General features: G+C 46.3%; 1 protein-coding gene across 1 annotated transcript in view; it reads left to right on the top strand.

Moving 5' to 3' along the window:
- The window catches only part of RARS1 (arginyl-tRNA synthetase 1), a 394,458-nt gene that overhangs the window by 26,731 nt on the left and 350,577 nt on the right, over positions 1–17,150 (top strand). The window contains exon 2 of the mRNA XM_044280902.1: positions 2,997–3,131. Within this exon, the coding sequence (XP_044136837.1) occupies positions 2,997–3,131 (135 nt within the window). The remainder of the gene's footprint in view (positions 1–2,996; positions 3,132–17,150) is intronic.

Genomic DNA, 17,150 nt, shown 5'->3' with positions numbered 1-17,150 from the left:
TGAATATGGGAATCTCGCCCCTCGTACACACAAAACTTGTAAGTGTACCCTGAGGTACTATCACAAAGTTTGTACAGCTACAAGCCATACATCGTCCGCTTTGAGGGAACATACTGGCGGAAAATGAGTCTCCCCTTGAAAGCAATAAGACTCATCAACCACGACCTCCCTTCCAGGTACATAGGCCTGTACAAATTTGGCCCCAAAGTGATCGATGACCGTCCTGATTTTGTACAGGCGGTCATAGGCAGGATCACCTTTCGGGGGGAAGACATGCTGAATTGTCTGAATAATGCAGGCATTTTCGGATGGCCTCAAACCGGGTACGTGTCATGGCCGTACTGTAAAGCGGGGTCTGGTAGAGCACGTCCCCACTCCAGTAATGCCTGACACTAGGTTTCTTGACTAGGCCCATGTGCAGCACGAGGCCCCAAAATGTCGTCCTCTCGGCTGCACTGACCGAGGTCCAGCCACTGGGCCTAGCAAAAAGGTGCCCAGGTGTTGAGCAACGAACTATTGGGCGTACAGGTTTGTGAAAAAAATTCTAAAAAAAGTCATATTCAGTGAAGCCCACTGTGGAAATCTGGATTCCTGAGTGGCCTACACACTCAGGAATCACTGGATCAAATCGCTCTGGGGTAGGGGTGGGCGATATAGGCGATATGCGATATGAATTTGGGCCACGATATGGATTTTCGCCATATCGCCTATATCGCCGGACCGCGATATGATCGCGCGCACCATGTTCTGAGCTGGCCGGCACAGTGGAAGGAGGAGGGAGGAGGAGGGAGTCCCTCCCTCCCCACTGTGCGCGGCTGCCGCTGAACACCAATGAGGACCGAGGAGGAGGAGGGGAGGGACTGTGGCCACTGCACCACCAATGACTGTGCCGGCCATATCCCTCAGGGTCCCCCTCCTCCCCCCCCATCATTGGTGGCAGTTTGCAGTTCCGATCGGAGCCCCTGCAGTGTAATGCTGGGGCTCCGATCGGTTACCATGGGAGCCAGGACGCTGCTTAAGTCCTGGCTGCCATGGTATGTTAGTGAGCAGAGAGCAGCGCATTATACTCACGTGCGCTGTGGCCGGCGGTCGCTCCTTCTTCTGTCTGTGCGGCGGATAGCTAATGCTTACAGCATTAGCAATGCGCCGCACAGACCTATGAGAAGGAGCGACCGGCGGCCACAGCGCACGTGAGTATAATGCGCTGCTCTCTGCTCACTAACATCTGCCTCCCTTCCCCCTGTGGCCACTGCCACCAATGATTAATACTGGCGAAGGAGGGAGGGGGGGTTTGCGTTACCAGAGGGGGCAGATCAGAGGTTGGGGAAGGGAGAAGATCAGAGGCTGGGGAAGGGGGGCAGATCAGAGCTCTATTAGTGTGAATATGACAAGGGTTCTAGCCCTTAAGGAGGCCAATAGTTAATAAATAAAAAGTAAAAAATAAATAAAATTTAAACACCCCCCCCCCCCCCCAATATAGAAAACAATATATCGCAATATATATCGCATATCGCACATGCTTAAAATTATATCGCAATATAGATTTTAGGCCATATCGCCCACCCCTACTCTGGGGTACACCTGACAATTTCACAGGCAGGGGGCTCCGGTGGATTTAACTGGTGGGCCGGAAAACTAGTACGAGCCCCAGAGCTGCTCTTACTAGGGTGGGCCACAGGGTCCCTAGCATGGCGGTCCCCTTGCTCTGTCTGGCGGCGTCTCCGCCGCCTTGGGGGCTCATCATCCTTGCTAGATGATGAAGAGGACACGGATGACAACAGGAAAGTGGGGTCATCCTCGTCCTCACTGGGACTCTTAGACTCGGAGGCAAGCTGGGCGTATGCCTCCTCGGCCGAGAACATCCGGCGAGCCATAGGGGAGTGTGTTTCTGTATGTGTGCATGCGTGTAAATTTTTATTCATTGTGCATGGGGGTACGGGTGTTCATGTACTTATCCCTAAAACGAACAGAAAATAAAATAAGAGATTAACCAAAAAAAACTGAAAAATGTGGGGGAAAAAAAAAAATTCTAAACTGCTGATCAGCCGTCAGTCAGGGGGGCAAGCGGCAGCACCCCTGGTGGGTTTAGGGTCCTACAGCTGTGCTGTGGACCCCAGACACCCTACTTAGGGTGATGCAATAAAACTTTCTTTTTCACACTAACTTTCACTTTATTATCCCTGCCTAGCCCAACCTTTCCCTATACTTTCCCTAATTACCTGCTGATCAGATGGGGGGTGCTGGGGCACAGATGGGGTGATGCTCCACACCTGCAGGCAGCGCTACTCTCTCCTCGGGCTCCGGACAGAAGAGGAGGAGAGGACCGTTGCTATGATTTGAATCTCCCGCCGGCCCTCCCTCCTACCAATCGGAGGCGATCCTGAGAGGTGATGTCACCATTACCACTCAGGATCAAAGGATGGTGATTGGTGGGGTAAAAACACACCACAGATCACCATTCTGTTCCTGGTTATCGGGTCCTCAGACCCGAATAACCCAGAAACGCAGCAAACTGCAGGTCTGAATTGACCTGCGGTTTGCTGCGATCGCCTTCACAGGGGGTCACAGGACCCCCCCGGCGCATTTGCCCCAGGAGCCTGCTCAATGATTTGAGCAGGCACCGGGTTCCGATCATCGCCCGCTTCGCGCTGGTGATCGAAAATACACAGGGCGTACAGGTACGCCCTGTGTCCTTGAGTACCAGGAGATAAGGGCGTACCTGTATGCCCTGTGTCCGGAAAAGGTTAAAATGTTTAACTTTTTAGTATTTGATATGTGTTCTATGATCCATTGTGAATAATATGTGGATCTATGAAAATTACATATCATTGCATTCTGTTTTTATTTACATTTTAGTGTCCCAACTTTTGTGGAACTGGGGTTGTAAAATAAAACCTGTTCTGCTAAACGAACTATACTATTGATGTCTATACCTTTTTTTTTCTTTTTCTGTAAGCATTGGTGTACCAATATACCTTTTTGTGTCTCTTTATTAGGAATCGGAGATTATATCTCTGACCACAGAGATCGAAGCCCTAAGAAACTTTGCATTTGTTGGTGACTCACCAAGCTTAGAAGGACTGCGGGAAGAGAACTCCAAACTGAAGTACCGACTGAACATCCTGCGTAAGGTATCTACTTCGAATGCTTCTACTTGGTTTCAGAATATTATTATGGAGGTTTTCTGTATTTTAAAAAGGACCCATCTCCTGCTGAAAAATGTAATATCTATTCCTCTCTTACTAAATACGACTACACTTTGGTTGTACTGGTGGTATTTTTTCCTTTTTATAACCAAGATTTTTATAATCTATACCCTAGAGCATTGATGGCGACCCTATGACACGGGTGCCAGAGGCTGCACTCAGAGCCCTCTCTGTGGGCACCCGCACTATGCCTTAGCCTTTTCCTGCCACTCATCAGCGCAGGGCGCACTATAAACAGCACAGGCAGCACACTGAATGTAGGCAGCTATTATAGCTAAATGATAAAGTACATGGAATATATACTACAGGGTGGGCCATTTATATGGATACACCAACCATTCCCATTTTTATTAAGATAAAATGGGAATGGTTGGTGATATTAACTTCCTGTTTGTGCCACATTAGTATATTTGAGGGGGGAAACTTTTCAAGATGGGTGGTGACCATGGCGGCCATTTTGAAGTCGGCCATTTTGAATCAAACTTTTGTTTTTTAAATAGGAAGAGGGTCATGTGACATATCAAACTTATTGGGAATTTCACAAGAAAAACAATGGTGTGCTTGGTTTTAACGTAACTTTATGCTTTCATGAGTTATTTACAAGTTTCTGACCAAAATGTGTTCAATGTGCAGCCCATTGTGTTGGATTTTCAATGCAACCCTCTTCTCCCAGTCTTCACACACTGATAGCAACACTGCAGGAGAAATGCTAGCACAGGCTTCCAGTATCCGTAGTTTCAGGTGCTGCACATCTCGTATCTGCACAGCATATTCTTGTGAAATTCCCAATAAGTTTGCTGTATCACATGACCCTCTTCCTATTGAAAAATCAAAAGTTGGATTCAAAATGGCCGACTTCAAAATGGCCGCCATGGTCACCACCCATCTTGAAAAGTTTCCCCCCTCACATATACCTGTTTTGTGCCACAAACAGGAAGTTAATATCATCAACCATTCCCATTTTATTAAGGCGTATCCATATAAATGGCCCACCCTGTATATTGAACTATAGTATTCAGGTTAAATTGCTGTGTTGGCACTTTACCATAAATAAGTGGGTTTTGGGTTGCAGTTTGGGCACTCGGCCTCTAAAAGGTTTGCCATCACTGCCCTAGAGGGAGTAAACGTCACTGCTCTGATGCTGTCTGCACATGTTTAATAAAATGAACATATAAATCTTGGGCTGCACGGTGGCTCAGTGGTTAGCACTGGTGCCTTGCAGCTCTGGGGTCCTAGGTTAGAGTCTGACCAAGGAAAACTTCTGCATGGACTTTGTATGTTCTCCCTGTGTTTGTGTGGGTTTCCTCTGGGTACCCTGGTTTCATGCCACACTTCAAAGACATACTTAAGATTGTGAGCTTGATTGGGGACAGCATGATGCTAATGTCTGTAAAGAGCTGCGCTATAAAAGTGAGCAAAATAATGAAATTATACTGCATGATGAATAACTTTTAGGACACATCCATGTGGAATGGATACTGTGTGGATTTTACACTACAGATTAGCGTTTTACAGTACTAGTAAAGTGCATGAGATCCACAAATGGCAACAACTTAACTCTGGTGTTGATTTTAAAGAGGTTCTGTCACCAGGATCAACCCTATTAAACCAGGCATACTGGCTGCTGCGGCTCATCATGCTTATTAAAACTTTCTGTTGTCAGTATGATAAACAGCATCATTGAAATTTGTATTCGTATGCAAATGAGAATTTAAAGGACCAGGAGGCGGAACTGAATCCTTTGAGCACTGCACATTCTCTCTTCCCCTTTGACAGGGCTAGACATGCAGGGCAGAGCTGTGTGCTAGCATGTAAATATCATATACACTATAGCTTCACCACATAGAGATCTGCTCAAACAGCTAATCTACATATTACTGCTTTATTCACAGGAACAATATATGATCATACAGACACCAGTAATATGTGTTAGTTTATAAGCATGAGAAAATAGACATTTTTGTGTGGTAATGTCATAGCTTGGTGGCTAAGTGATTGGTTCTGCATCTAGAGATCCTAGGTTTGAAACTTGGGAGAAATGTCAACATTTAGATATTTTTTTTTCTTCTTCCACATTTATCCCATAAGAAAAGTCTGTCATTATTATATTGACAATAATATTAGCTCATAACTATTACTGGTTTCTTATGTTATAATAAAAAATCCAACTATTCTCAATTTGGTAGGGACTTATTGTTGTTGTCATGATTATCAATTATTATTAAATTATTATAGTATAGCCTATTAATATGGTTTTGAATAAGAGAAAAAAAAAAGCACAAAATTTATCTCTTCTGGGATTTGAACCTATGATCTCAACATCCATAATAAACCACCATAGATCTCCACATCACCACTTAGATTTTTATTTTATTTTTCTTCTATGCTTCTAAGCTGGTGTCATAATAATCATATTTTGTGTCTGGGAATAAAGCAGTAATATGTAGATTAGGGTACTTTTACACTAGCTTTTTCTTTTCCGTCCTGGGGGCTCAATACCAGAAAAAACTGATCGGTTTTATCCTAATGCATTCTGAATGGAGAGCAATCTGTTCAGTATGCATCAGGATGTCTTCAGTTCAGTCACTGTACGGTTTTTGGATGGAGAAAATAGCGCAGCATGCTGCCGTATTTTCTCTGTCCAAAATTCCTGAACACTTATCTAATTATTTTACATTGAAATGCATTAATGCCGGATCTGGCCCTAACTGTTCCGGAAAAACTGATCCAGTTTTGCAGTCTGCGCATGCGCAGACCTTTTTAAAAATGTAAAAAAGAATAAATACTGGATCTGTTTTTCCGGATGACAACCATACTGCACAACAGGTATTGCAATACATTTGTGAGACGGATCCAGATCCGTCTACAAATGGTATTCGTTTGCATAAAGGTTGCCGTATCCGGCAGGCAGTTCCATTGACAGAACTGCCTGTCGGAATCCAGCGACGCTAGTGTGAAAGTACCCTTAGCTTTCTGTGCAGATCTCAGTGTAGTGAAGCTATACTGTATGGAATATGATATTAAAATGCTAGCTCACAGCTCTGCCCTCCGCATGTCTAGCCCTGTCAACCAAGGGGATGGAGGCATGTGCAAAGCACAGAGGTGTTACAAAGCACTGCCCAGACGATTCAGCCCAGCCTCTTGAGGCTGAGTTCACATGGGCGAGATTTCCGCGCGGGTGCAATGCGGGAGGTGAATGCGAAATCTTTGGGTCTCATGAGCTGCCGGCTAAAGGGCCTGTGGTGACATCAGATCACATGGTCCAATCACATGATCCATCACATGTGATGTCACCACAGGTCCTTTAGCCGGCAGCTCATATTTAAAGAAGAAAGAAGAGCCTGGCAGCTACGCGATCAAGAGGAGAAGGGGAGTTAAAAATTTAAGTTTTTTTTTACAATTTTATGTCTTTTTATGGGAAAAGGGCATTTTATTTTTATTGAAACTTATGGTCAACACAGTAAAAACAAATTAATAAAAACTGTGCTAAAAAAATAATTTTTTGTCACCTTTTATCACAAAAAGTACTACCAAGTGATCAAAAAGTCATATGTACCCAAAAATACTACCATTCAAACCGTCATCTCATCCTGCAAAAAATTAGACCCTAAGATAATCACCCAAAAAAAAAAAAGATATGGCACTTAGAAAATAAGGATACTAAAGCATAATTATTTTTGTTTAAAAAATGCTTTTATTGTTTCAAACCAAAATATAATAAAAAAAACCCCCCAAAAAACAGACATATTATGTATTGCAGCGTCCGTAACAACCTTCTCTTTAAAAATATCACATGAGCTAACCCGTCTGGTGAACACCGTAAAATAAACTAAAAACCGTGCCAAAAAAATAAAAATTTTGTCACCTTGTATCATAAAAAGTATAATGCCAAATAATAAAAAAGTAGTATGCACCACAAAATAGTACCAGTCATCTCACCCTGCAAAAAATTTGTTTCTCCCTAAGACAATCGCCTAAAAAATAAGATATGGATTTCATAAAATGGAGACATAAAAACAATAGTTTTTCTTTAAACAATGCTTTTATTGTGTAAAACCAAAATAAATATAAAAAAATTTGACAAATTAGGTATTGTGTCCGTTACAACCTGCTCTATAAAAATATCACATGATTTACCCTGTCGGGTGAAAACCGTACAAAATAAAATAAACGTGCCAAAAAAACTTTTTTTGTGGTCACCTTTACATCACAAAAAGTGTAATGTCAAACAATCAAAATGTTGTATGTACTCCAAAATAGTACCAATCAAACAGTCTCCTCCTGTCACAAAAACTGAGCCCCTATATAAGGCATTCACCCGAAAAATTAAAATATGGCTTTCAGAAAAGAGACACAAAAACATGATTTATTTTAAAAAATGCTTTATTATGTAAAACTGAAACAAAAGAAAAATAAAAGTAGACATATTTTGGTATTGTTGTCCATAACTAGGTATGAGCGATCCCGAATTGTATAGTTCGGGTTCGTACCGAATTTTGGGGTGTCTGTGACACGGACCCGAACATTTTCGTAAAAGTTCGGTGTTCGTCGCTTTCTTGGCGCCTTTTTGAAAGGCTGCATAGCAGCCAATCGACAAGCGTCATACTACTTGCCACAAGAGGCCATCACAGCCATGCCTATTATTGGCATGGCTGTGATTGGCCAGTGCAGCATGTGACCCAGCCTCTGTTTAGGCTGGAGTCACGTAGCGCCGTACGTCACTCTGCTCTGATCAGTGTAGGGAGAGGTTGCAGGCAGCTGCTGTTAGGGCGAGATTAGGCAGTGATTAACTCAGCAAAAACACTTAATTCAGTGATCGATCTACAGCTGTGGATCATTGAACTGCTGCTATTTAATTGCTCACTGTTTTTAGGCTGCCCAGAGCGTTTTTTATGTCCCTTTTTTTCTGGGGTGATCGGCGGCGATTTTGTGTCTTGTGGTGCGCCAGCACAAGCTGCCACCAAGTCCATTTAACCATCAATAGTGTGGTTATTTTTTTGCTATATCCTACATCCGGTGCTTGGCTGTGCTTGCTATTTTATTGAGGGGTGAAATACAATTGCCAAAATAGCAGTACCCTAAATCTGGTGTTTCAGCTGTGGCTAGCCAATTGTAATACTGTCTGCTGTCTGGCAAAGGATATATTTTTGTTCTGGGTTGAAATACAATTCCCAACTTAGCAATTCCCTAAATCAGTGATTTCTGCTGTATCAGGCCTACTTTAAATCTATCCATAAAAGCGTATATTAGATTGAAGGTGCGGATAGGGTCATTCTCAATAACTTCACACGCTACCGTGCATTTTCAAGTCTAATTCTGTCTGTAAACGTATACCTGTCATCCAGCGCCTAAATACTAGGCCTACAATTTATATTCAGCTAAATCTGTCATTACTGCTGTGCCTGTATTAGTGTAATATGGTACCTAAATAGATAGCCAGATAGTGTTAGGTGTCTAATAAAAAAGCCTGAATTTGAATTCAATACATTGGGCCAAATATTTTTTTTTTCTTATTGTGGTGAACAGTAACAATGAGGAAAACATCTAGTAAGGGACGCGGACATGGTCGTGGTGGTGTTGGTGGACCCTCTGGTGCTGGGAGAGGACGTGGGCGTTCTGCCACAGCCACATGTTGTAGTGAACCAACTACCTCAGGTCCCAGTAGCCGCCAGAATTTACAGCGATATTTGGTGGGGCCCAATGCTGTTCTAAGGATAGTAAGGCCTGAGCAGGTACAGGCAGTAGTCAATTGGGTGGCCGACAGTGGATCCAGCACGTTCACATTATCTCCCACCCAGTCTTCTGCAGAAAGCGCACAGATGGCGCCTGAAAACCAAGCCCATCAGTCTGTCACATCACCCCCATGCATATTAGGGAAACTGTCTGAGCCTCAAGTTATGCAGCAGTCTCTTATTCTGTTTGAAGACTCTGCTGGCAGGGTTTCCCAAGGGGATCCACCTAGCCCTTCCCCAGTGGTGGAAGACATAGAATGCACTGACGCACAACCACTTATGTTTCCTGATGATGAAGACATGGGAATACCACCTCAGCACGTCTCTGATGACGAAACACAGGTTCCAACTTCTGCGTCTTTCTGCAGTTTGCAGACTGAACAGGAGGTCAGGGAGGAAGACTGAGTGGAAGACGATGCAGGGGACGATGAGGTCCTAGACCCCACATGGAATGAAGGTTGTGCCACGGACTTTCACAGTTTGGAGGAAGAGGCAGTGGTGAGACCGAGCCAACAGTGTAGCTAAAGAGGGAGCAGTGGGCAAAAGCAGAACACCCGCCGCCAAGAGACTCCGCCTTCTACTGACCGCCGCCATCTGGGACCGAGCACCCCAAAGGCAGCTTCAAGGGGTTCCCTGGCATGGCACTTCTTCAAACAATGTGCTGGCGTCAAGACCCTAGTGGTTTGCACGCTGTGCCATCAGAGCCTGAAGCAAGGCATTAACGTTCTGAACCTTAGCACAACCTGCATGACCAGGCACCTGCATGCAAAGCATGAACTGCAGTGGAGTAAGCACCTTAAAAACAAGGAACTCACTCAGGCTCCCCCTGCTACCTCTTCTGCTGCTGCCGCCTCGGCCTCTTCTGCTGCTGCCGCCTCGGCCTCTTCCTCTGCCTCTGGAGGAACATTGGCACCTGCCGCCCAGCAAACGGGGGCTGTACCACCAACACCACCACCTCCGTCACCAAACATCTCAACCATGTCACACGGCAGCGTTCAGCTCTCCATCTCACAAACGTTTGAGAGAAAGCGTAAATTCCCACCTAGCCACCCTCGATCCCTGGCCCTGAATGCCAGCATTTCTAAACTACTGGCCTATGAAATGCTGTTATTCAGGCTGGTGGACACAGACAGTTTCAAACAGCTCATGTCGCTTGCTGTCCCACAGTATGTTGTTCCCAGCCGCCACTACTTCTCCAAGAGAGCCGTGCCTTCCCTGCACAACCAAGTATCCGATAAAATCAAGTGTGCACTGCGCAACACCATCTGTGACATCTGTATAACCACAGATACGTGGACCAGTAAGCACGGCCAGGGACGCTATATCTCCCTAACTGCACACTGGGTAAATGTAGTGGCGGGTGGGCCCCAGGCGGAGAGCTGTTTGGCACACGTCCTTCCGCCGCCAAGTATCGCAGGGCAACATTCTTTGCCTCCTCCTACTTGGCTTCCTCCTTCTCTTCTGCCACCTGCTCATCCAGTCAGCCACACACCTTCACCACCAACTTCAGCACAGCCCGGGGTAAATGTCCACAGGCCATTCTGAAACTCATATGTTTGGGGGACAGGCCCCACACCGCACAGGAGTTGTGGCGGGGTATAGAACAACAGACCGACGAGTGGTTGCTGCCGTTGAGCCTCAAGCCCGGCCTGGTGTGCGATAATGGGCGAAATCTCGTTGCACATCCCTTGCCTGGAGCATGTGCTGAATTTGGTGGTGCAGAAGTTCATTCACAACTACCCCGACATGTCAGAGCTGCTGCATAAAGTGCGGGCCGTCTGTTCGCGCTTCCGGCGTTCACATCCTGCCGCTGTCTGCGCTACAGCGTAACTTCGGCCTTCCCGCTCACCGCCTCATATGCAATGTGCTCACCAGGTGGAACTCCACCTTGCACATGCTGGACAGACTGTGCGAGCAGCAGCAGGCCATAGTGGAGTTTCAGCTGCAGCACGCACGGGTCAGTCGCACTACAGAACAGCACCACTTCACCACCAATGACTGGGCCTCCATGCGAGACCTGTGTGCCTTGTTGCGCTGTTTCGAGTACTCCACCAACATGGCCAGTGGCGATGACGCCGTTATCAGCGTTACAATACCACTTCTATGTCTCCTTGAGAAAACACTTAGGGCGATGATGGAAGAGAGGGTGGCCCAGGAGGAGGAGGAAGAGGGGTCATTTTTAGCACTTTCAGGCCAGTCTCTTCGAAGTGACTCGGAGGGAGGTTTTTTGCAACAGCAGAGGCCAGGTACAAATGTGGCCAGACAGGGCCCACTACTGGAGGATGAGGAGGAGGAGGTGGAGGAGGATGAGGATGAAGCATGTTCACAGCGGGGTGGCACCCAACGCAGCTCGGGCCCATCACTGGTGCGTGGCTGGGGGGAAACGCAGGACGATGACCATATGCCTCCCACAGAGGACAGCTTGTCCTTACCTCTGGGCAGCCTGGCACACATGAGCGACTACATGCTGCAGTGCCTGCGCAACGACAGCAGAGTTGCCCACATTTTAATGTGTGCGGACTACTGAGTTTCCACCCTGCTGGATCCACGGTACAAAGACAATGTGCCCCCCTTACTTCCTGCACTGGAGCGTGATAGGAAGATGCGCGAGTACAAGCGCACGTTGGTAGACGCGCTACTGAGAGCATTCCCGAATGTCACAGGGGAACAAGTGGAAGCCCAAGGCAGAGGAGGAGCAAGAGGTCACCAACGCAGCTGTGTCACGGCCAGCTCCTCTGAGGGCAGGGTTAGCATGGCAGAGATGTGGAAAAGTTTTGTCACCACGCCACGGCTAACTGCACCACCACCTTATACGGAACGTGTTAGCAGGAGGCAACATTTCACTAAGATGGTGGAACAGTACGTGTGCACACCCCTCCACGTACTGACTGATGGTTCGGCCCCATTCAACTTCTGGGTCTCCAAATTGTCCACGTGGCCAGAGCTAGCCTTTTATGCCTTGTAGGTGCTGGCCTGCCCGGCGGCCAGTGTTTTGTCTGAACGTGTATTCAGCACGGCAGGGGGGCGTCATTACAGACAAACGCAGCCGTCTGTCTACAGCCAATGTGGACAAGCTGATTTTCATAAAAATGAACCAGGCATGGATCCCACAGGACCTGTCCATCCCTTGTGCAGATTAGACATTAACTACCTCCCCTTAACCATATATTATTGTACTCCAGGGCACTTCCTCATTCAATCCTATTTTTTTATTTTCATTTTACCATTATATTGCGGGGCAACCCAAAGTTGAATGAACCTCTCCTCTGTCTGGGTGCCGGGGCCTAAATATATGACAATGGACTGTTCCAGTTTTGGCTGACGTGAAGCCTGATTCTCTGCTATGGGACCTCTCCAATTGATATTGGTGAATTTTTATTTTAATTCATTTCCCTATCCACATTTGTTTGCAGGAGATTTAACTACATTTTGCTGCCCTTTGCAGCCCTCTAGCCCTTTCCTGGGCTGTTTTATAGCCTTTTTAGTGCCGGAAATTTCAGGTCCCCATTGACTTCAATGGGGGTCGGGTTCGGATCCCGAACCCGAACATCCAGGTGTTTGCTCCACTCTATCCATAACATCATCTTGACAAATGAGGTTCAATGTGGACAAATGTAAAGTTATGCATCTTGGTAATAATCTTTGTGCTTCATATGTCCTATGTGATGTAATGTATGGGGAGGTTGCTCGTCTGCACTGGGTTCATGCAGTGAGCGGATGGACGCAAGGTGCAATTCACAACAACATCAACTGGGTTGTGAATTGCGCCTTGTGTCCATCCGCTCACTGCATGAACCCAGTGCAGACGAGCAACCTCCCCATACACCACAAATCGCACCAAAGTGGCGGCTTGGCTCCCGCCCATGGTCAACTTGGACGTCAATCGGCTGCACCAACCCACATCACCCCACGTTTTTACCGCCACCAGAACTGTACTACCAAAAGTACAATCTAACCAAGGTGAGTAGCAACCACTCACCCTGGCTAGGAACAAGTAACAACATCTCTTGTCAACCACCACCTATGAGCGCCTTCTCCCCTTTTCTTTTTTGCCATTTTATCACTATGTGATGTAACACTGGGAGAGTCGCTTATAGAGAAGGATTTGGGTGTCCTTGTGGATGGTAGATTATATTACAGCATACAATGTCAATAGGCTGCTTCAAAGGCCACCAGGATATTGTCATGCATTAAATGAGGCATGGATTGGCGGGGCAGGGATGTAATACTACCACTTCACAAAGCGCTGGTGCAGCCTCATCTGGAATATGCAGTTCAGTTCTGGGCACCAGTACATAGAAAGGATGCACTGCAGCTGGATAAAGTACAGAGGAGAGCTACTAAAGTTATTAGGGGCATGGAGGGTCTTAATATTAATAATTTTATTTATTTAGTCTTGAGAAGAGAAGTCTAAGGGGGCACATGATTAACCTATACAATTACCTTATGTTTAGCCGTATAAGACGCACCGGCCCTTAACCACTTCAGCCCCGCTAGGTGAAACCCCCTTCATGACCAGAGCACTTTTTACACTTCGGCACTACACTCCTTTCACCGTTTATCGCTCGGTCATGCAACTTACCTCCCAAATGAATTTTACCCCCTTTTCTTCTCACTAATAGAGCTTTCATTTGGTGGTATTTTATTGCTGCTGACATTTTTACTTTTTTTGTTATTAATCAAAATGTAACGATTTTTTTGCAAAAAAATGACATTTTTCACTTTCAGCTGTAAAATTTTGCAAAAAAAACGACATCCATATATAAATTTTTCGCCAAATTTATTGTTCTACATGTCTTTGATTAAAAAAAAAAATGTTTGGGCAAAAAAAAAATGGTTTGGGTAAAAGTTATAGCATTTACAAACTATGGTACAAAAATGTGAATTTCCGCTTTTTAAAACAGCTCTGACTTTCTGAGCACCTGTCATGATTCCTGAGGTTCTACAATGCCCAAACAGTAGAAAACCCCCACAAATGACCCCATTTCGGAAAGTAGACACCCTAAGGTATTCGCTGATGGGCATAGTGAGTTCATAGAACTTTTTATTTTTTGTCACAAGTTAGCGGAAAATGATGATTTATTTATTATTATTTTTTTTTTTCTTACAAAGTCTCATATTCCACTAACTTGCGACAAAAAATAAAAAATTCTAGGAACTCACCATGCCCCTCACAGAATACCTTGGGGTGTCTTCTTTCCAAAATGGGGTCACTTGTGGGGTAGTTATACTGCCCTGGCAATTTAGGGGCCCAAATGTGTGAGAAGTACTTTGCAATCAAAATGTGTAAAAAATGACCGGTGAAATCCAAAAGGTGCACTTTGGAATATGTGCCCCTTTGCCCACCTTGGCAGCAAAAAGTGTCACACATGTGGTATCGCCGTACTCGGGAGAAGTTGGGGAATGTGTTTTGGGGGGGTCATTTTACATATACCCATGCTGGGTGAGAAAAATATCTTGGCAAAAGACCACTTTTCCCATTTTTTTTTTTATACAAAGTTGGCATTTGACCAAGATATTTTTCTCACCCAGCATGGGTATATGTAAAATGACACCCCAAAACACATTCCCCAACTTCTCCTGAGTACGGCGATACCACATGTGTGACACTTTTTTGCAGCCTAGATGCGCAAAGGGGCCCAAATTCCTTTTAGGAGGGCATTTTTAGACATTTGGATCCCACACTTCTTCTCACACTTTCGGGCCCCTAAAAAGCCAGGGCAGTATAAATACCCCACATGTGACCCCACTTTGGAAAGAAGACACCCCAAGGTATTCAATGAGGGGCATGGCGAGTTCCTAGAATTTTTTTATTTATTTTTTGCATAAGTTAGCGGATATTGACTTTTTTTGTTTTTTTTTCTCACAAGGTCTCACTTTCCGCTAACTTAGGACAAAAATTTCAATCTTTCATGGACTCAATATGCCCCTCACGGAATACCTTGGGGTGTCTTCTTTCTGAAATGGGGGTCACATGTGGGATATTTATATATTTATACTGCCCTGGCTTTTTAGGGGCCCTAAAGCGTGAGAAGAAGTCTGGAATATAAATGTCTACAAATGTTTACGCATTTGGATTCCATGAGGGGTATGGTGCGTCCATGTGAGATTTTATTTTTTGACACAAGTTAGTAGAATATGACTCCCTGATCACCCCCCTGTCATTGATCACCCCCCTGTAAGGCTCCATTCAGACGTCCGTATAATTTTTACGGATCCATGGATCGGATCCGCAAAACACATGCGGACGTCTGAATGGAGCCTTACAGGGGGGTGATCAATGACAGGGGGTGATCAGGGTGATCACCCCCTTGTCACTGATCACCCCCCCCCCCCCTGTAAGGCTCCATTCAGACATACGCATGATTTTTTACGGATCCATGGATCGGATCCACAAAACACATGCGGACGTCTGAATGGAGCCTTACAGGGGGGTTATCAATGACAGGGGGTGATCAGGGTGATCACCCCCCCTGTCACTGATCACCCCCCCTGTAAGGCTCCATTCAGACATCCGCATGATTTTTACGGATCCATGGATACATGGATCGGATCCACAAAACACATGCAGATGTCTGAATGGAGCCTTACAAGGGGGTTATCAATGACAGGGGGTGATCAGGGTGATCACCCCCCCCCCCCCCGTAAGGCTCCATTCAGACATCCGCATGATTTTTTACGGATCCATGGATCGGATCCACAAAACACATGCGGACGTCTGAATGGAGCCTTACAGGGGGGTTATCAATGACAGGGGGGTGATCAGGGAGTGTATATGGGTGATCACCCGCCTGTCATTGATCACCCCCTGTAAGGCTCCATTCAGACGTCCGCATGTGTTTTTGCGGATCCGATCCATGGATCCGTAAAAATTATGCGGACGTCTGAATGGAGCCTTACAGGGGGGGTGATCAATGACAGGGGGGGGTGATCAATGACAGGGGGGTGATCAATGACAGGGGGGGTGATCAATGACAGGGGGGGTGATCAATGACAGGGGGGGTGATCAATGACAGGGGGGGTGATCAATGACAGGGGGGGTGATCAATGACAGGGGGGGTGATCAATGACAGGGGGGTGATCAATGACAGGGGGGGTGATCAGGGAGTTTATATGGGGTGATCATGGGTGATCAGGGGTTTATAAGGGGTTAATAAGTGACGGGGGAGGGGGGTGTAGTGTAGTGTGGTGTTTGGTGCGACTGTACTGACCTACCTGAGTCCTCTGGTGGTCGATCCTAACAAAAGGGACCACCAGAGGACCAGGTAGGAGGTATATTAGACGCTGTTATGAAAACAGCGTCTAATATACCTGTTAGGGGTTAAAAAAATTCGGATCTCCAGCCTGCCAGCGAGCGATCGCCGCTGGCAGGCTGGAGATCCACTCGCTTACCTTCCGTTCCTGTGAGCGCGCGCGCGCCTGTGTGCGTGCGTTCACAGGAAATCCTGGCCCTCGCGAGATGACGCGTATATGCGTCGTTGAGCGCAGGGCTGCCACCTCCGGACCGCACATCTGCGTTAGGCGGTCCGGAGGTGGTTAAGACGCACCTAGGTTTTTGGGGAGGAAAATAAGAAAAAAAATATTTTTAACCAAAAGGTGTGCTGTGTTTGGTGGGTTTGGAACTAATGGTGGTCTGTTTATGGCACTATTACTGGGGATCTGTGGATGACTGACACTGTTATGGGGGGTGATCTGTGGATGACGGACACTGTTATGGGGGGTGATCTGTGGATGACGGACACTGTTATGGGGGGTGATCTGTGGATGACGGACACTGTGTTATGGGGGGTGATCTGTGGATGACGGACACTGTGTTATGGGGGGTGATCTGTGGATGACGGACACTGTGTTATGGGGGGTGATCTGTGGATGACGGACACTGTGTTATGGGGGGTGATCTGTGGATGACGGACACTGTGTTATGGGGGGTGATCTGTGGATGACGGACACTGTTATGGGGGGTGATCTGTGGATGACGGACACTGTGTTATGGGGGGTGATCTGTGGATGACGGACACTGTGTTATGGGGGGTGATCTGTGGATGACGGACACTGTGTTATGGGGGGTGATCTGTGGATGACGGACACTGTTATGGGGGGTGATCTGTGGATGACGGACACTGTTATTGGGGGGGATCTGTGGATGACGGACACTGTTATTGGGGGGGGGGGGGGATCTGTGGATGACGGCCACTGTTATTGGCGGGGGGAT

This window comes from Bufo gargarizans, chromosome 2, assembly GCF_014858855.1.
Source record: "Bufo gargarizans isolate SCDJY-AF-19 chromosome 2, ASM1485885v1, whole genome shotgun sequence".
NCBI classification, from domain to species: Eukaryota; Metazoa; Chordata; class Amphibia; order Anura; family Bufonidae; genus Bufo; species Bufo gargarizans.
The sequence above is the reverse complement of the archived record's forward strand: the minus strand, read 5'-3'. Positions and strand labels throughout refer to the sequence as shown.